General features: G+C 38.6%; 1 protein-coding gene across 2 annotated transcripts in view; it reads right to left on the bottom strand.

The window, feature by feature from the left end:
- FAM185A (family with sequence similarity 185 member A) overlaps positions 1 to 20,826 on the bottom strand; it is a 46,988-nt gene continuing 26,162 nt past the window's right edge. The window contains exons 6-8 of one of the 2 annotated variants that reach the window (XM_075144696.1): positions 12,010 to 12,105; positions 9,544 to 9,678; positions 1 to 266 (exon numbers count right to left, since the gene is read on the bottom strand). In XM_075144696.1, the coding sequence (XP_075000797.1) occupies positions 151 to 266; positions 9,544 to 9,678; positions 12,010 to 12,105 (347 nt within the window). In that variant the 3' untranslated portion in view covers positions 1 to 150. Of the gene's footprint in view, positions 267 to 5,696; positions 5,844 to 9,543; positions 9,679 to 12,009; positions 12,106 to 20,826 lie in introns of those variants that run through there. The other variant, XM_075144687.1, reaches the window with a different exon arrangement.

The raw sequence follows: 20,826 nt of genomic DNA, 5'->3' as shown, positions 1-20,826 counted from the left end.
CACTGTCATGGGCAAATCTTGCGTTAAAATGCCCTCATTTTTAATATTGTTACTCTCTTACATTAAGAATATACATGAACAAAGTTTCATAATTTTACAAAAATGTTCCTTTACAATTTCTTGATTTAATCTCTTCAGCCTATTTCACCTTTAAGAACTCTTCAGCTTGACAGACTGGATCCAGCTTTGGCTTTTAAGACACACTTTGCCATTTTGTGTGTCAGCCTTAATCCATTTGTCTGTTTCATTTCTTTGATTCATGTGACCTAGAAAAGAAAGTTCTGTTTAGTTTAATTTCACACACAGTAAACATATAATCTTCACATTGCCTTTTTTTCCAAGCTCCCTGGAAATACTTATAAGACTTTTATTTGGTAGAATTTATATATTTTTAACAGGGGCTTCTGACATTTCATTCTTGATAGAGTTTTTTGCATTAATCTCATTTCCCATAATATGTTATTACAATAAAGTTGTGGTTTTTATTATATAGTACCGTAGTTTTTATTATGGGCTAGGAAATTCATCTACATTAGCCATTAATCTGGCTAAGTAATTTGAAAAGTTTTCATCTTTATGGAACAGAGACATGGGTAAGATCTGATTTTCCAGATGACCAGACATGTTGCTATTATTACTGCTTTCTTATGATAATGGATTAAAAAAAAAACCCACCCCGAGATGTCTGTCGTCTTACATGTTTCAGATAAACTTACTATGCATGGTCATGCTGGTCATGCTCTGAAAAGCTCACTGTGTAACAGACAAAGGAGAAAGTTCAACTTACCCTCATTTTACAATTAAGAAACTGAGGCCAAGTGGTCTTCCAAATTTATACAGAAGATTTATGACCAAATTGGGAATTAGAACTGGGATCTTTTAAGTCCCAAATCAGTGCCTTTATCACAAGATCAAGCTTTACTTTGGTTTATCTTTACAAAATATCTTTTATTATTACTTCAGCATTCGTGTGACTGAGTGAATTCTAAGTTTAGAACTAATTTGAGCCTGGAATAGCATGAGGGATGGCAGGGAAGCAGATGCTGAAGCAACTTTGCAAACTTGCTCTGCTCTGACCTGTAACACAGCTGAAGTTAAATTTTGGCCACGTCAAAAACAGTGGCGAAACTCCAACTGACATCACTGCATCGGTTTCCACAACTCAAGCCTATGTGCCAGAACTTCTCAATAGCGTTTCAGCGCTTTGGTACTTCCAAGTGGGATTAATTTAAGGTTATGGGCCAAACCCACATCAATTCACTAGCAGGCTGAGGTACTGTTTAGAAGTACGGGATTTTCAGAGGAGTCCAACGCTGACAGAGCTCTCCCACTGGACGAAGAGGTATTTCAGTGTCCTTTGTTACCAGACTACAACATGGCTTCAAGGATCTCTATCTGGATGTCCTAGTACAATTTCTGCACTCCTGATTGCTCCAGGCAGCAGCAGTCTCAATCACACTCAGTCTCAATATCATTCCTACTGTAAGGCAGAATCCACAGTTCTGCTCCTCTTCTAAGTATGGACTTAAATCTATGACGATCGTCATGAAGTTGGAGAAATGTGTTGTACGTGAAATCTGTTAAAATCTGAAACTTCAGTTCCTCAGACAGCTTTCCTGAATCATCTATTTGCAATAGTATTGTATCAGAGAATACAGAACAGAAATGAAAACAAAATCTATCTTTTAAGTAGAGGTAACCCTTAAAACATTAGATCAGTCTGAATTTTAAGCAGGAAACAGCCTCCAGGTGTCAAAAAAAAAAAAAGAACCAACAAAGAACTGTAAAGGAAAATTTCAGTTGATCCCTTAACAGAGTTGTAGAGCACTGAAAATACAGCTTTTTTTTCCTAAGGAGAGAGGACACAATAAATGTAGGACAGAGATACATTTCTAGAAAGTGCATATTGGAGTGCTTAGTCCCAGTTCCTCTCTCTCATGTTTTTGTCACTATGGCTTGTACGTCCGTACAAGGAACAAACACTGAAGCACAGAATCAGCCCTGTAAATGAACAATTTAATGCACTGCTTACACCCTGCTACACTTCTGCTAAAAAGTTAAAGAAGAGTTTTGAAGAAATACAGACACAAATAAACGAGAGCTGTTTTAAAGCTCAGTTGTTTGAGCTCTGTTTCTCGTTTTGCATTTGCTATGTGAACTTAGAAAAATGTTTTGTTCCTCATGCTTCTTTTGGAGATTTGCCTGTGAAGGGAATGCAGAAAGTATCAAACTGCCTGCAGGAAAGTGAGTGTCAAGTTCCACTCCCTAGGGATGAAGATCTTCAAACTATTTCAATGTTATTAAGCTTGTCGCCAGTAGCAGGTTCAAATCAAGCTTAAGATATTTAAACAGCTTTGTGTATGAGGCGCTAATCAAGCAACAAGGTTTAGTTGGAGACCTTTTGATGACAGTTTGGTCTTAACTGTACTCTGAATACTGTGGGAACATAAGTGGATTTTGAGGATGACTTTGCTAGTGTGATTAAATCACGAAAGCCAATAGCCTGCTGGATTGAGAAGAAGGAAGGGAGGAAAAAAAAAAATTCATTTTCATTTCAAAACCCACCAGTCAAGACAACCACGTGAGCTCAGGAGAAGACAGATGCACCAATATGCTGCGTGGCCACTTTTTTAATTTAATGTCCAGGAAGAAGTTTTTTTTCCCATGTGTGTCTAAAGGCGGAAGAACCTTTGCAGAACGCTATGCAGTGAAATACTGACTTCTCCAGCCTCCAGGAAGGCAAGTAAATAGAGAGCTCTATTCTATCATAAAACACATGAAGATGAGCATATTTTACATGTTTTTCTCTGGTGCTGTTATGACTGTGGTACATCTCAAAAAGGCTGTGAACAGCTTGAGTTAAACGCAAGCTGAAACCAATAAAAATCTGTAGGATAGCATCTCGTCCAATGTGTTTTATAAATGTTGGATGAACTTTCTATTTGACTTGAAGGAATGTAATCTTTTCCAGATACAACCTGGGTCTTTGTTTGTTTTTTTTAAGATACTGCTTAAGGATCAAGGCTTCACAGAGGCACAGTGTTTAGAGGGACACTGTAAAACAAAGCTCTTCCCACTTAATTCTAGTGGCAAAGAGTCAATAAAAATTGCTTCTAGGAAGGAAGGAAAGTTTTGAAGAAGTGCCTTGAGAACAAAGAAAGCAGGGATGGACACAACAGCAGATAGTGTTACTCCTGGGATCAGAACCATAACTCTGAATGCAAGAGATCCAAGTCAGCTGCACAGTGGGAGAAGGAGTGCTACGCTCGGACAGCTGTTAAGTTTCAGGAGAAACTTAAGTTTCAGCAGACTGCCGTAACACAAGCTCTTTCAGTTATTTCCCTTTTAAAGGCAAGTTGCTTGCCTCACATTATTCACTGCCCCCTCAGCTGTGTTTGTATTTAACCCTGGAACTCCATGCAGCTAAAACCACAGAAATTACCTTAAAGTAAACAATATAGAATTTCTGATAACAAAAGTAGTTAAACACATCCGCAAAGCCTTGTACACAGCGTACGAGACTCGGGCAGTCAGCTCCCTCTCATGCTGGCTTTGAAGCAATCCTACAGGCCAAGTCTGCAGCACCTCATAGGCTGCTCTCCCAGCACTAGTGGATGAGGAGCCATTCTGTGAGCAGCGAGAAGTAAGTTATTCCTGAAGGACAACAAGGAAACATCTGTCTAAATCCCCTATGTTCCAGAGGGGAATCCAGATCTAACCTCACGCAGGTCTTACTATTTCAGGGTACGCCTGAGCAAATGATCGTTTTAAGGAGAAAGGTGCTTCTCACCACAATCTACTTGGAGAACCAAACAGTGAAAAGACTTGAAGTTATTAAGAGAAACCCAGAGATAGGACAGTGGTATCAATGCCCATCTTTTCAAGAGAATCTGGTAATTAGACAGGCTGACTCTCTCCAGAAGGCCATCTCAGGAGTTTCTAGTGATCAAAAGAATAATTGGATGCTGGATCAACCCAAAAGATAGAGACAACATCTATCTGGAAACTTTCACAGGAAAAAGGGAGTTAGAGAAGACAACAGGAGGTTCCTCTCCATCCCCAGGACAGACATCTGAAGGAAGGTATAAGTTAACATGAAAGACAGCGCCCTATTACCTGTGTACATGATCACCAGAAGACATGGCTCTGAGAGGAACAGTGTTCAGGAACACTGGCTCAGCAAAGCTCCAGTGCTGTAGATGGGGTGGGATTAGTATCAAAGGCTAAAAATCCTGTTAACTGCTGCAGCTGTTGTCATGCTGGATGAAACAGGCAGCAAGAACGTCTCGACCTGGGAGGAGACAATCATTCCCAAAGAGTGTGTTCTTTGTAAGAGGATGGAAAATACAAAGAGGTTGGTTTGCCAGCTTGAGAAAGTAAGAATAGGGAGACACAATAACCTACATCCATGGCCTCTGAGAAGCACCGGTGACACTGTGGGACTTTTACCAAGGAAACTCACGCAAGTGCTGAAAACCAGATGGAGTAAGTGACTGCCAAACTTAAAAGCTCACTCAGCACCAAGCAGATAGATGGCATCAGGTCAAAGGTTGCTGCTGGATATGAACTTGGCACTAGAACTGGGGCCAGGGATGGAGAAAGATCTGGAATCAGATCAGTCCCTGGCACCACTCAGAGATGGAAGATTTACATGGTTTTTAAGAAAAGGGAAAAAAAAAAAAAGGGAGGGGGATGTGTTATATTCCAGACAATTAGATTTGGAAATTGACACCATCAGCTACAAGGATACAAAGAAAGTCTCTGAATGATTGCAAGACTTTCCAGCAAGCCTACAGTTGCCAACACACTAGTTGGCGATGGAAGTGGGCGGAAGCATGCCCACTGGCTGCATTCATTTAGTCCCCAAATTTATCCATCCATATGCCTCATAACCTTCCTTTGGAGTGTGGGGCAGATGGTCACACGAACTTAGGACAAGAGAAAACAGGGCTGAAAGCAACCTCCTGAAGATGCACTGTATTTAACCTGACATGCTTGCCTAGCCTGTTCTTCACAATCTGCAGTACTGACAGTCCTATGGCCTCACCAGACAGGTGCTTACTACCAGAAAATTTATCTTAATATTTAGCTAAGTTTTCTTTACCATAAGGTCAAATCATAATTTCTAGTCCTATCACCAGTGGACAGAGAACAATTTATTTCTTTATTCTCTGCAGCAATTTCTTACATACTGGAAAAGTGCATCTTATCGTCTCTCAGTCTTCTCTTCTTTAGACAAAACCAACACTTTTCTTCAGTCTTCCCTCATAAATCATTTTTTTAGGCCTCTGATCATGTGTTCTCCTTTGGACTCTCTACAGTTGTCCACATCCTTTTTGAAGTACAGTACTCAAAATTGGACACCTTCCAGCAAAGTATTACTAATGCCAAGTAAAGCCAAGGGATTATTTTGAGTTTTATAGAACAGTCATGTTAAAACACTGTTTATTTTTTGCAACTGTGTAATATTGTTTTCTGTTTACTGATGTTTTTATTGAAATACTCCTCCTCTTGGGACCACACAGGTAATTATTCCTTAAAAGGACTTCTTAGAAAAATGGCCTAAAAAGCATATAAATCAAGATTATTTGAATTTTGACCCTGCCCTTCAACATGTTCGTAACCCCTTTGGCATGACAGTCTCCTAAGCTCCTTTTCTGCTTGAATATTAACGCTTTTTAGCCTGCTACCCTTCCTCTTACCTTATATAGTTCCAGATATAGTTAGTGATCTCTACACGCTTCTTAAATCAGCTGATTTAAGAATACAGGCAGACCTGGAGACACAGGGAAGGCACAGACATCGAGCGGCAAGGGCTAAGGAGAATCCTCTCTTCCTACCCTCTTTGCCAGGGAAAGAATCATAGAATCATAGAATCATACAGGTTGGAAAAGACCTCTAAGATCATCGTGTCCAACCGTCAACCCAACACCACCATGCCCACTACACCATGTCCCTAAGGGCCTCATCTACACGTCTTTTAAATACCTCCAGGGATGGTGACTCCACCACTTCCCTGGGCAGCCTGTTCCAAGGCCTGACCACTCTTTCAGTAAAGAAATTTTTCCTAATGTTCAATCTAAACCTCCCTTGGCACAACTTGAGGCCATTTCCTCTTGTCCTATCGCTAGTTACTTGGGAGAAGAGACCAACACCCACCTCGCTACAACCTCCTTTCAGGTAGTTGTAGAGCGCGATGAGGTCTCCCCTCAGCCTCCTCTTCTCCAGGCTAAACAACCCCAGTTCCCTCAGCCGCTCCTCATCAGACTTGTGCTCCAGGCCCTTCACCAGCTTCGTTGCCCTCCTCTGGACGCGCTCCAGCACCTCCATGTCCTTCTTGTAGTGAGGGGCCCAAAACTGAACACAGTATTCGAGGTGCGGCCTCACCAGTGCCGAGTACAGGGGCACGATCACCTCCCTATTCCTGCTGGCCACACTATTTCTGATACAGGCCAGGATGCCGTTGGCCTTCTTGGCCACCTGAGCACACTGCCGGCTCATGTTCAGCCGGCTGTCAACCAGTACCCCCAGGTCCTTTTCCTCTGGGCAGCTTTCCAGCCACTCTTCCCCAAGCCTGTAGCGTTGCCTGGGGTTGTTGTGGAAAGAAGGAAAAGAATGATCGCCATCAGAAATTACTGGAGTTACTCAGGCACTCTCAAACTAGACAGCCGAATAAAGGCTTTCACAGATGGAAGCTGGACTAGTGCTTAGCATGAAAAATCTGATTTTATGACAGATGTCATTATACCATACATACTACTTTCAAGAGTGCCTACTGATGTCAATGGAAAAAGATGCCTCATCCTTGCAAATTATTCTGAAGAGTAAACTCCCTGGCACTGCTCTCTAGTTCCTTCCCTTTCTCAGTAAGCATCCCAATTTTGCAGGAAAGTCCCTTCCTTTTCTAAAAGAGCAGTGCCAGGGAGTTTACTCTCTCATCTAGAGAGCATCTAGAGCACTCACTCCAGGCTTTCATCTTCTTGCTTTGACTAAATTCCGCTCTATTCCTTGGCTATCTTGCAAAACCCTGGAGGTTGACTGCTTGTGGGATTGCAGTGTACTGACTTCCCCACTCAGCGTGGAGATGGGAGCCATGAAGCAAGGTGATACGTACATCATAGCCGCTGTAACAGCAGCAGGGAAGGCCTTCCTAGAGCGGGTGATAGACTAGCTGCATGTTTACCCAAGTGACAGGACTCTACCATGACTTCCCACTGGAAAGTCTCTTCTCTAACATCTCTCACAATATTCCCAGAGACAAGTAAAGCTTCCTGAAAGCGGCTGGTTCCTGTGTTATCCACATGAGAACTGGCCAGATTCTGAAAAATATCTATTTTTAAACTAACCTTTGAGCTCAGAAGCATAAAAATCTAAACTGCCATGCTCTTGTGACACAGATTTTTTTTCCACTTGGCAAACCCCCTCCCTTTGTCTCCATTTTATATTTCTTTAGTTGCAGCAGCAGGACAGCTATAGACTCTGTACCTAAAACTTCAACAGTGGATAATGTTTCCATGATATAGAAACAGTATTAAATGATTTTCAATTACTTCAGAATCTACTTGTACAAGAAAATTCTCAAATATCAACTTCAAGAAGAAGAGATTGTTGAGAATGAGGGGACAAGTGCTTGGCCTGCAGAAAGAATACACTGTCCCCATGGGATAAGGTAAAGAGAAGGAGAAGCAGGAAGCATCTCCCTTGCCATGCCAAAGGAATGTTACTGACTTGGCAAAGAAAGGTTTTTTTCAAAAAGGTTTTCAAAAGGGTAAGAAAAGGAGCAAAGCACAGGTTGAAACCAACTACTTCATCTCCCTTCAGGTGTGTTGCTTCTTACTGACCAGTGAAGAAAAGGGAGGAGAGAGCTGCTACAAATTGTTGGTTACGTTATGTGAGAAAACACTTAGCAAAGCTAAATGCCAGGTGTAAGACAGATGAAGATACAATTCAGCTAAACTAGTGCTGGCCTGAACGTATCCTGCAGAAAATCGATTCCAGGATATATTTTTCATTCACCTGTATTATGATCGATGTTTAATGTTTTGTTCAATGCTGTAACCTCTTTAAACAACTGATAATCAGTGGCCTAATGCTGTTGCCTCTACATAATTCTTGCTGATTTCCATGCCTTTGGGGTATGTATATTTGAGGGTTAACTAATTAGAGCCGCTTTTGGCCTCAACTGCCAAGATCATTTCCATCCAGAATGGTGGGTTGAAAAATTGCATCCACTTCAGCGATGACTGTCCTACATAAACACTGACTGGGTCGTGAAATTAGAGAAGCCATTCAGCTGTGTATATTTCAAACACCACTCTTATCTTTAATGCTGCCAGAATAACAAGATGATTGACTGGCCAGTGGTCCTCCTTCACTGGGAGATGTAAGGCAATTCATTCCATAGAGCCTTGCTGGAACCTGGGGTCCTTCCACGGGTTTCTAGCCTGAGAACTTCTAACCATGGTTTTTAAAAAACTTATATTTAATAACGACTAGTAAATTTAAATGCTAGTTGCTGTTCAAGACAGGAGAAGATACACCTATACATTTCAAGACTGCTATTTTATGTAAGCAGACTACATACTAAAATTATGTGCGTACACTTCTAACATTTCCTGACTTTGAGATTATCATCTTACATGTGGGAGGAAAAGAAGTTTTGTGCATATTTTCTTAGGTTTAAAACCAAAGACAAACTCAAAGCCTCACCCAATCTGCTATCATAGCAGGTCACACTGACATAACATGTTCAAAAACAAAGCTGGAGCCTTCAAACACATTACGTTAATGTTTCCTCTTGAGCAAACTGAGTAATTGGTAACAGCAACAGCCTTAACTTCTAGATAGACACGTCTGGAGAGGAGGAGAGAAATACACACCCTGACGATGAATTAATACAACTGTTTTCAAAAGCAGGAAACAGCAAGACTTGGGATTCCCGAGTTCAATTTTAAATGCATTAGAAAAATGTTTCCAGTAATCGCAGGCATCCTTCCATGTACTCTCTATTCCTCCATGCTCCAGCTTCTTCTGCTCTTCTCCTAGCTATCTCCCACCCATCATTTCTCAGCCTATCTTGCACTGTTTAACATTTATACTATACATTTATAAATATGCCATATACCCCTTTTACTTCCCTCTCCCACCCAACAGAGTGGGGAGAAAACACAGAGAAAACTTTTCATTATATTTTTAAAAGACATTCCTTGGCAATTTATTATATGTGACTGTCTAAGCCAACAAAGCAATAGGTCAAATTCAGCCCTGGATTACCTCCCACAAATTCACTGGAATAATGCTGAGGATGAATTTGGCTCTAAGACTTTTGTTAGAGAAGCGGTTATTTGCATTCACAAGTCATTGACCAAACAAAATGAAAAAGTCATCTAGTAACACGGGGAGTACAATGGCACAAGCAAACATTTGAACCCGAAACAGATGAAACAAGAAGAAGCCAAGAGCAATAAACTCATAAGGAAATGTGGATGCCTTTGACTAAGGCCAGACAGACATTTATTGGAAGCCAAGATTAGTAAGCCTTACCACTTATAGTTACGTGATCATCTTTGGAGGCACTCTGTGTTTCTTTTAATTGGATCTCTGAGCTCACATCCACTTTTCTTCCAGACAACTGTAAAAAGGCTTTGAGAGATGCAGGTACCTTGACTGTAATAGAACCTGGTATAAATTTAAATGAAAGCTAGTTAGTTTAACATTGAGATCAAAGCATGAAACAGGCAATTATTTAGCTAACATGAATCAAATCATCATTTGTTTGTGGGTTTTTGTTCGTTTGGGTTGTGGTGTTTTTTGGGGGTTTTGTTGGTTTTGTGTTGTTTTTTTCTTGTTAAGAGCCTTCAGACACAATAACCTCTTTTTTTTTGTCTCTGAAAGGATAAATGAAGACATCTTCATTTATCATAACCAGAATACTGTATGTCATATGTAGAAAATGGTGTCACAGTATTTCCTGGGCAAACATGAAAATTAACATTAACATATACTGCTAGCAACAGCTCTTGGTAGAGGATCTTATTACAGGAATGATCAAGGGAAGCAAATCTAATCGATCTCACAAGTATTATGACTTTAATTTCATCTTCTAGTTGCATATTTACACTCCTAAGCAAGGACAGGAGATGGGATTTGATGATTAATCCAGCCACTGCATGGCACATTATGAAAGAACTGCTCCTCTGGAACAGGAGATGCCGCTTATGTACTGTTAACGCTAGCAATTGTCTTTGCTTTACTGCACAGGGCCAGCTGTTCACATCCTTGAACAGATGCAGTCTCAAAAGTGACTAACCAGTTTAGACGATGTATCACTAAAATGTAAACTACTAGCAAAATTGCAGCTTTGGTGGCCCGAATAATTCTACCCTTGAAATTAAAAACAGAAATTCTGATTTCTGCTTCTCCTACCTATGTGCTTCTATGCATGAGACTGAAGGCAGACGCTGGGCCCCTACGTTAGTCATATTTGGAATTACTCCGTCACAATGTTTGGAAGCTGCGCCCTATACATGAAAACAAAAACCTACCAAAATTCAGAATACACTTTCTGTATATGTGCTCCTTAGTTTTTGCCCATTTCCAACATTCAGAAAAACATAAGAAAGTTTCTTTAAATACACCCCAAAAGCTGAAGCAGAACATAAGAAAACTGATGTTATAACTGCTAAGTAGCAGTCAGAAAGCAACCCTAGCTATGCAATTTAAATTCAGCAGAATCACTTGCTTGTGACAGTCCTGATGAACAAGTAACTGTCAGTACAATTTAGGCCTAAATTTTGCTGGATACACAAAAGCCTTAGAATAAGAAAGGGAAAAGGTCTTCATCTTTGGGTCCTCCTTGGAGAGTTGCTCAGTGATGTGACTCATAAAGTCCAACACACATGCAGCTAATTTATCACGAATGGGACATTTTCTACGCTGCAGCTGTCAGCAGTTACTCTGAATTTACGGGGTAAAAGAAAACAGAACTTCATCAACTTTGCCTTTACTAAACTGTGCTGCCAGAAGAGATGTCAGGCAATGTTTTGAAAATAACATTAATTTTATGAAATACATTCCTCTTTGCTGCTAATTCAAAGAGACATAACTTAGTATTAAGCAATTCAAAAGGTAACTAGGAAATAATATAAAAATAAATTTCTTTGCACCAACGGAACCAGTATAGCTTGTACAGAAGAATGGCACACAAGTGATTTCAATGCATTCCCTTCATTATTCCCCTTCTGAGTAACTGCTAGGTTTTAATAGGGCCTTGTCAGGCCCTTTAACAGGCATTGTCTCACAGACAACAAGAGAAGAGTACCGAATACCACGTTCATTTAAACCACCTGAAGTGTCTGACATGATGTTAAAGTCAACTATAGAAATACTGTAGTGGGTTTTTTTTGCAAAACTAGGATTAACAAGATGTATTCAGGGCTTTGCTATTTGCCATTCAGAACATACGATATTGTAAAACAATGAATCCAACTTTAGGAGTGAGCTTTTAATTAAGAAGTGAAATTCTAGTGAGTAACAGGACTAAAAAAAGAACGAATGGTAGGGTGAAGCCCTCTTATCTTTGTTTTTCTGACTTCCAATTTCAATAATGGGACATTTCACCAGGAAAAGGCAGGAAAAAGAAATGTAAACATGTGATGGTTGTCACTCCGCACATACATTATCAGCACCATGGAGTAAACTGTGCTCAAGGCAAAGGAAGATTGTAATCCAAGTCAATTCTGCAGAATTCTGCTGGGCAGATTGCCAAGACAAAAAGAAAGTATTGAAAAATAAAAAAATTCTGGAATCCATTCTGTAATCATTGCCCCTTACAGAGTTTACGGTATTATAAGTATTTATACTCATTTTCTTATAATGAGATAAAAAGGAATGTAGACAACCAACAATCACAAACTCATTTTTTCCAGACAGATAAACAAAAAAGCCCCTTACCCCCTTTCCTTTTACATCATAAGTTGCCACAAAAAATATTTATTTTAGTTTACTAACCTTTCTGGGATTGCAGATCCACTTTTCTTAATTGACTGACATAAACATCTATTGCCCCATGATGTGTAGAAGCTTTTAGACTTCCATCTGAAGAATCTAAAATAAAAAAGAAAAAGGAAATAAAAGAACTTGTGTATCATTCACTCTTTTAAAATAAAAACTTGCTAGAATCTTTCTTTATACTTTGAAATGGATTTTGTCAATTATTCTGTGTTTGAGAAGTATCTTATATTCACTTACTGAACATCAGACTTCTCTTAGAAAAATAGGTTTCTGAAAAAGCTTATCTCCCCAGTCCAGAATTGCAGCATACACCGGTCCCAAGGCCATAGCCCTGCAGGTGTTGCAGGACTTGTAGCATCTACAAGGCCTCAACAGCACTCCCCTTTTTCTACAAGGAAGAATTCATCTTTATGCGAAGATCAAACACAAAGTTTGAAAACTAAGATCTATTTTAGTTTCCAAAAGAGTACATTTGCTCAAACACTGCACAGGAAGAACTTTACCCAGGAAAGCTACCCCATGCAAACAACAAGCAGTTGTGCGTTGTAACATGTTGTTACACAGAACAACTGTTTTACAAGGTTTTGTAAAGTCTGATTCACTACATCGGAATTTTAAACAAGTATTTGAAATAACTATTGCACTTTAATATACATAGGAAAACAACATCCGTTCTTTGTCCTGGAATAGACACCTACATTTTCTTCTATACCTTACTAGCTGAAATTTATGATAACAAAACCTTCTGAAGAAATCTTTTTACAAATAGAAAGCCTTTAAGAAGCCTTAACTGTATACTTGAGAAGTAGTCTTTAATTACTTGCAATATATTCCAGTTTTAAATACACAGATTTCCACAATATTACAGTGAAGTCCTAAAGAGTTAACTTTTGAACTACTGAACAGACCTATAGCTGATAAAAATTGCAAAGAAATTATGAAGCAACTCTAGAGAAGCATAAAAAAATTACGTATGTACGTGAGCAAAAGGCAGTCAGTGAAATATCTTTTTAGATACACTGCTAGAAATGAAAGTATTGGCAAGAAATCTTGAAATACTAATAGAGACTGGTTTTTTTTTTAGTTTCTGGATGTGCATAGGAAAAGAAACACAGTCAAACGTTCACAACTAGGTAAAATAACAAAATCAAACCTGAATGAAACTTCCCATTTTAAAAAGTAAAAACATTAATGAGAGAATGAAGTTGATTAATCATAACAAGGATGTCTAGCATTAATGCCTTAAGCTTGCCATAGAGTTTTAGCTCTAAACACATTCATCTGGAGCTTTTCTGATGCCAGATCTCAAGCACAGATGTGGAAGATCAGTGCATTACATACAAAAGTAAAAACATAGAAAGGGATTATTATCCCACAGCTAAAACTGATTTCTTTGGAGGGGAAAGGAATTTAAAAAAAAAGTAGCCAATCCTTATTTAGTCAGCTGAGAAACTGAGACTGTCTTTGACTAACAAGAAAACAATAACGACTAGAATTGGATGGGAATGTTTTTCCCATCTCAGTAGACTGAAATCAAATCTAGTAACAGCCAATCACTGAGACTCCACGTAACCTTGACAGAGATTTTGTTGGCAACAGATACAGGAAATACCCAGCCTCTGACTCTTCTGCTTTGAACAAAACATGCAATTAGTTCCTTTACCTGCACTATGAAGAAAGAAGAGTCTCCTGTGATAGGACAGCAACCCTCTCCAGGGAGAACAACTGCTAACAGTCAGTGCAATACCACCAGCTGATGGTACTTTACAGGGACCAATGTTTATTCAGTGAATCCTTCCTCTTCCCATTCTTCAAACACAAAAGCAGCTCTTGTGAGATTCTTCACAGTGGAAAGATGCCTTTTGCAAATCTATTAGCCCTACTTCAAGACTGAACAGAGTTCCTTTCCAGATTTTCAATTTTATACATATATATTTACATACATGAAAAAAGAACTCTAATTTCGTGAGAGAGACTGGATTCTGTTCGCAGAAGGCATAAACAGAATAAAGGATGCAGGAAGAGGGCAGTAGGCATAGGTTCACCAAGGTACAGATTTACCTTGAAAGTAAAAAACCAAAAAAAAAACCACAAACCAAAAAACAACTTGAGGGAAAGCGGAACACTGTTTTGGGAGTATGACTTCCCTGATTTTGGCTCCCAGAGTACACCACTTCTTATATATAAAGAAGAAAATACAGTAAAGTTTCAAAAACACTGAGAACCTCAGTAGCATTAACCAAATACTAAAGCTGACATTACAATACCTGTTTAGCTTTGATCTATGGAAGTAACATGAAACATATTTTATGGAAAAAACTGAATATGATTTATGGAAAGAATTTTATGGATATGATATTAAATACAAATGCTTAGATACAAATAAGAACGCCAAGAGACTTAAAGTTGTTCATCACTTCTGCAAAGTCTATTAAAGATGCTGTTTAAGTTTTGTATATCTATAACTCTAAACAAATTAGAAGGGGAAAAAATGGAAAATGGATTAAAACAGCAAAGATGAGGTTATATAATAAAAAAGACCAAATTTAACTAAATAAATAAATATTTCAACAAGAAAAATTACCCTATATTAAGCAACACAATCTGGTAGGACAAAATACATAACTCAAATAATAATGGAGACAATACATATTTTACAGTTATGACAGAACAAAACTAAAGTAATTTATTTTTAAATATACACCCAGTGTTAGCTGAGAGCAATGTGAATAACTGAAGGTAAAAACAAGAAAAAAGTGCATAGTTTGAATTCAGAGTTTGCTAAGGACTGACAACTCAAAGGGAAATACACGGATGAATTGTTCTACTGGAAACAGAACAGATGGTCACTTTTGAGCAACTTCAGCTATTTCAGAAGTTACTGGTACAGGAAAACAAAAGGGGGGGGGTTGTGGTGGGAACAGTGAAGCAAGATGTCCTTGACAAAGCTTTATGAAAAATAAGTACAGCTTGAAGAATAAGACCTAAGTCACATAACTTGAGAAAGACTATACAATTGATGACCACTGAAAGGGCCAAGGTGACAAAACTGAAACATCATTCGCAACATTTAGTATCTCTTCTTCCTCCATTTTATACAGACAAGTACTGAAGAAAGGATTAAACACAAGTGATCTTTCCTTTAATCTAAGCAAAAACATATCCATTTTTCCTAATGGCACATAATGACCGACCTTGCTCATGTTAAAATCAGTGACAAAACTGATTTCAATAGGAAAATACAAAATAGTTATTATGATTTGGTTAAAGATAGGACAAAGTATAAGATTCCAACATATCTGAAGTGTGAGGAAGATTTAATTCCTACTTAACTGGCCATATTGTTTGTTGATAAAGACTGGTCGATTTTCTTGTTTTAGTTCATTGTTCTAAAACTGTCACATAAAAATATTATGAGAAACTGAAATGCATACATTAAATAGACCAATTGCACATACTACTAAAGAAATCATCAGCAGTCCTTACCATACTCACCATCCAGACCTGGCAAAACAAATGATGTAACACAGAAAGCAAAGAAATCTCTCATGAAAACAATTGTCCAGATTATCCTTCTACCTCTAAATGATCTATTTTCTACCTCGATTTTAAAGTTATATCCATTGGTTTTAAAGGTCATAGTCTCTTTTGGATAACTTATTCTGTTCCAAAAAAAAAAATATCATTACATGCCTCAGTCCTGCACCATAATACAATGTGCCAAGTACAACTTCACCCTGAGAAGCCTCTGACCTACTGTACATCAAATGGGATCTTCCCCTTTGAATATCTATCTACATCTATGCATCTTCTCCCACAGACTATCATACTCTGTGTTAATCATCTCTGCAAACCAATTAGCTATAGGTCTCTACTATTTTAAACATTTAAGACACTACTAGGGTGGAAGCAACTTCTGAAAAGGTAGGTGCATCTAGTCAGGAACATGACTGTCAATAATATGAAAACCCCACAAAACCTCCTGTGGAAGTTTCAATAAATTATGTAAAACTGCTCATCTGTGAGCCTTGAGTTGGAGACCAGTAACTGGCAGTGAACTCCAGGATCAACACTGGGTTCAGGCCTGTTTAACGTCTTCATTAATGAGTGTACCCTCAGCAATTTTCTGATGACACCAAACTGGGAAGAGTGGCTGATATGCCAAAAGGTGATGCTGCCATCCAGAGGGAACAGGACAGGCTGGAGAAATGGGCTGGCAGGAACCCCATGGGCCCCACAATTTAAGGAAGATGTCCTTGAATGCATCCAGAGGGCAACAAAGCTGGTGAAAGGGCTGGAAGGCATGTCCTACGAGGATCAGCTAAGGACTTTGGGCTTGTCTAGTTTGGAGAGAAGGAGGCTGAGGGGCAACCTCATTGCTCTCTACAGCTTCCTGAGGAGGGGAAGTGGAGAGGGAGGGACTGAGCTCTTCTCCCTGGAATGTAGTGATAGGACGCATGGGAATGGTTCAAGCTGCGCCAGGGGAGGTTTAGACTGGACATTAGGAAACATTTCTTTACTGAGAGGGTGGTCAAACACTGGAACAGGCTTCCTAAAGAGGTGGTTGATGTCCCATGTCTGTCACTGTCTAAGAGGCACTTGGACAATGCCCTTAATAATACGCTTTAACTTTTGGTCAGCCCTGAAAGTGGTCAGGCAGTTGGAGTAGATGATCGTTGTAGGTCCCTTCCAACTGAAATACTCTATTCTAAGAGTCAAAAAAAAAAAATTGCTCCAAATACAATATAAACTTTAGTACTAATGTAACAACATCCAGAATCTTCAGCACCATGATATTAGATGCTGTAAAACATACATGATGTAACATCACCAAAAATTGTTTATTGCTAATGGAACACATACAGAAATAAAAAAGTTTATTCTTTCAAGCTTCAAGGAAAACACTATTGTTCTCAGGCAGCAGCTACTTTTTCTGTATGCTCCAATTTGTGGAAGTAGTTTCTACAGGACATAAGCTCTGTCCAGAATGCTATATAAACTTCCATTTTTCATAACCTGACACCTGAGGGATAAGAAAAAGCAGCTGATTCCAACCTACCTGGAGAGCAAAACCCTTAGTATAGGATGGTGTGGAAGAAAGCATGGGAACAATGGGAAAAAAGTTACAGGTCTGTCATCAGCAGAACATAGAAGGTCAAGTTCTGAGATACAAGGTTGGAAGATGAAGGACACTTAAAATGAGAGCCAGAACATTAACATACATCAAGAAGATAGCAAAGACCAGATCAATAAAACTAATTGCTATTAAGAGACAAGTATGTGCATGGATTTTTTTCAAGTACTTAAGAGCTGTACTTTGTGAAGTACAGTAAATGCCTTTAATGAAATTCAGAAATAAGATTTTTAATTTTAAAATTCCCTAGATCACATATTAAAAACTGAATCCTCAAGACAAAACTGACAGATGCAGCATTACTTCTAAATACTCTAAGTTGTTTATTGTTCTTTTTTTCAGTTATCCAAAACTGTTTTTTTTTTTTTGTTTTCCATAATTGATTCTCTTCTTAAAAATAATACTTTGGTGTTTTGTCTCAGTACTAGGGAATTGCCTTATGATGACGCTCATCACAATGGATGATCTCAGACACCTCAGTTCACTTCATGTCAGGACTATACTGAAATTTATGTTTTTGAGAAAGTTGAAATATTCTTAATTGTTAGGTTTCAGTTGATTTAAGACAGTGAGCATCACAGCAAGTCACTGAAGCCTTCAGGTCATCTAGTGTGGGTTACCGAAGAACGAAATTAGCAGAATAAGGCAAACTGACACTGATATATTTTAAAAAAAGTAATTAGAGTTTCTTGGATCTTAATATAAGTTTTCCTTGACAGAATAAGTCCCTGGTGCCCATAAGCTGGTTAAGGTTGTTTCCTCCCCTCTGAAATGAAACAACCATAAGCTTTATCGTTTCTGACTATACCAAACACAGAAGATTCATTTCTTCAATGCATAATTGAGTTAAACATAAGTAATCCATAAGGAAAAACAGTATCTTTTGGAGCTGGTAGGGGAAAATTTGGCTTGGCAGCAGAGTAGAGAATACATAATCAGACCATACCAATAACATTGAGAAATAAGCAAATTTTAGCAGGACTGAACATGAGCCAGCAATGTGCCCTGGCAGAAAGGAAGTCCAGCAGTATCCTTGGCAGTATTAACTGGAGCATGGCCAGTGTATCAAGGGAAGGGATTATTCCCCTCTACTCAGCACTTATTAGACCACACCTGGAATACTGCATCCAGTGTTGGGGCTCCCAAGAGAAAGGAGACATGAATAAACTGGAGTGAATTCAGCGGAGAAGCACCAAAATAGTGAGGGCATGGAACACCTTCCTCATCAGGAGAGGCTGAGGGATGAGGGCTTGCTTAGCCTGGAGAACAGACTGCTTCAGGACCTGACAGCAGCCCCCTAGTATCTGTGAGGAGGTGATCAAGACGACAAAGCCAGTCTCCTCAGAGTGGTGCATGATGAGAGCACGACAGATAACAGACATAAGTTGAAAAAAGAGTTTCAGTCTGGATAGAAGGAAAATCTTTTTCACCCTGAGGACAGTCAAGCAATGGAACAGTTTGCCCAGAGAGGCTGTACAGCCTGCATCCTTGGAGGTTTTCAAAAATCACAGGATAAAACCCTGAGCAACCTCACAGCTGGCATGGCTTTGAGCAGGAGGTTGGAGACCAGAGACTGCTTGAGCAGGAGGGGCTGGATAAGATGACCTCCAGAAGTCCCTTCCAACCTCAACCATTCTATGATTCTGCAACTTCCCGAGGTCTCTTCCAACCTGAGTTTTCCTATGAATTTACCAAATAAAAGTTTAAAAGATTAAGCTAGTTCTAAAAACAAAATACTCCATTACTTTTTGTAAGATAATTCAGATTTCTAATGACTATTTTACGTAGTAACTTAAACTAGAAGTAAAAATAGGTCTGGTTGTTTTAAATTAAGAAGTCATTCAAAACCCATAGAACATTTGTTAGAAGTAGGAAGCTTCTAGTATAAGGTTGGAAAACAATTTGTCAGTGACTAACAAAGCTCACAGTATAGAAAAAAAAAGAATAACCCCTACATTCGTATTTTAACAATGTCAGTGTGAAACGCTGCCACATGCCAGATGCATAAAATCTGACTGAATTATGGGTAGAGTCTTCAAAAAATAAAAATAGATTTACACAGACAAGTAATACCAAAATAAAGAAAAAAACAAATAAAATAAAACTATTCTATAAATAATAAAAAAGTAGAAAATTAAAGGGAGAGACAACAGCATTGGTTTCCTGTTTTAATGCAGAATTATACAAGAATAAGAAACTGAATACAGTCACTTGTATTTTCTCCAAAATATTTTGAAAAAATCCAGCAGTCTCAACTCAAGTTTGACTTGTAAAGAAATCTCTCAAAAGCAAAGGATACATCCCCAAAATCTAGAAAGGAGTGCATTTTTTCAGTTAACTGATAAAATTCTGCCACCAGTGAAAAAAAAAACTACATCCCTATGAAAACCCAGCCAAGGAAGTTGGAAGATCTGAGTTTTTCTTCCTATTTCTATCAGCAAATCCCTGTCAAGCCTCTGGCAATCCAACAAGCTATCTTGTGGTGTAAATTTCTCATACACAAAAACCTTTCACACTTTCTTTCTCAAGTTTTTAGAGTTGAACCACTGGATCTTAAAAGTCTTCTGCCTTTGGAAAAATCCATAAAAATCTAAAGGATGTTTAATGCTCTTTAGGAAAAGATTAAGTTTAACTAGTGCTTTCAGAACTGAAATCTGAAAAATAAAGTTTATTCAACTGTAAGATGTGTCTTAATGTTTAAGCTGAACCTGGTTAATTAAGGAAAATAATCATCATCTGTTGATGGAAAAAGCTACCTCCTGTGTTAAGAAACCTTTATTTAAACACTCTTCATACTCTGAGTTTATTTAACAGAAGGAAAAACAGACTAGCAAGCTTAATTTAATTCTGTGGTTTAATGACTAACTCATAAGAATGTGTATTGCACTCATTTTCCAGGAATGTTAATATAGATCGCTTAGAAACATAGGAAGAGTTGTAACAGTACAGATCGTCCCTGGACAATGCTTAATGAGTGACTATGCTTACTACCATTAGCAGAAGTCTTCGAGATTTGGGCCTGTAACCAAATTTATTTACAGAAGGGGAAATCCTTCTACGTACATTCAAGAGACACTGAGCCTTGTTTATGATTCTGTTACTTCAATTTTCTGCCATAGAAATAACCAGAATTTGAGTTTCTCACTTTTGTGTTGATGTACTATAAAATGCAACTGATACAATGTATATCTTAATTGATAACCCCGAGTTATCCTGTTGTATAAAAGTTCAAGTTCGTGAAAGAAAATGTATGAGCCATCTTTATTTCTGAATGGAAAACAATGATTAGCATAACAGTTTGGAAACATTGTTTAAATTATCACAAGCCTTCACCCCCCCCAAATACGTAATACATCAATGATTAATGCTTTGTGATATAAAAGCTAAACATAGCTAATCATTGATATCAACAAATGTAAGATAGAGACCTAGGTTAAAGGAAAAATGATTGCATTTGATGTACGCTTAGTGTTTTCTCTTGTCCTTTTATCCCATCTTAATCTAAAAGACGACACCTAGACTCAGTCTAACTTGTGCAAAGCCCAGCGAGTATTGTGGTATCAAAAGCCTGACAGTGTGCCTTGCCCAACTGCAGAAGGCTGGCAGTCAAGTTTGGAAAGGATGTCCTTCAGTAGCTATCAGTGCTACTCCTGAAAAGAAAAGAGGGCAGAAACATCTGT

The sequence above is a fragment of the Calonectris borealis genome, chromosome 1 (assembly GCF_964195595.1).
Source record: "Calonectris borealis chromosome 1, bCalBor7.hap1.2, whole genome shotgun sequence".
NCBI classification, from domain to species: domain Eukaryota; kingdom Metazoa; phylum Chordata; class Aves; order Procellariiformes; family Procellariidae; genus Calonectris; species Calonectris borealis.
Note: the sequence above shows the minus strand (reverse complement) of the source record. Positions and strands in the feature narration are given on the sequence as shown.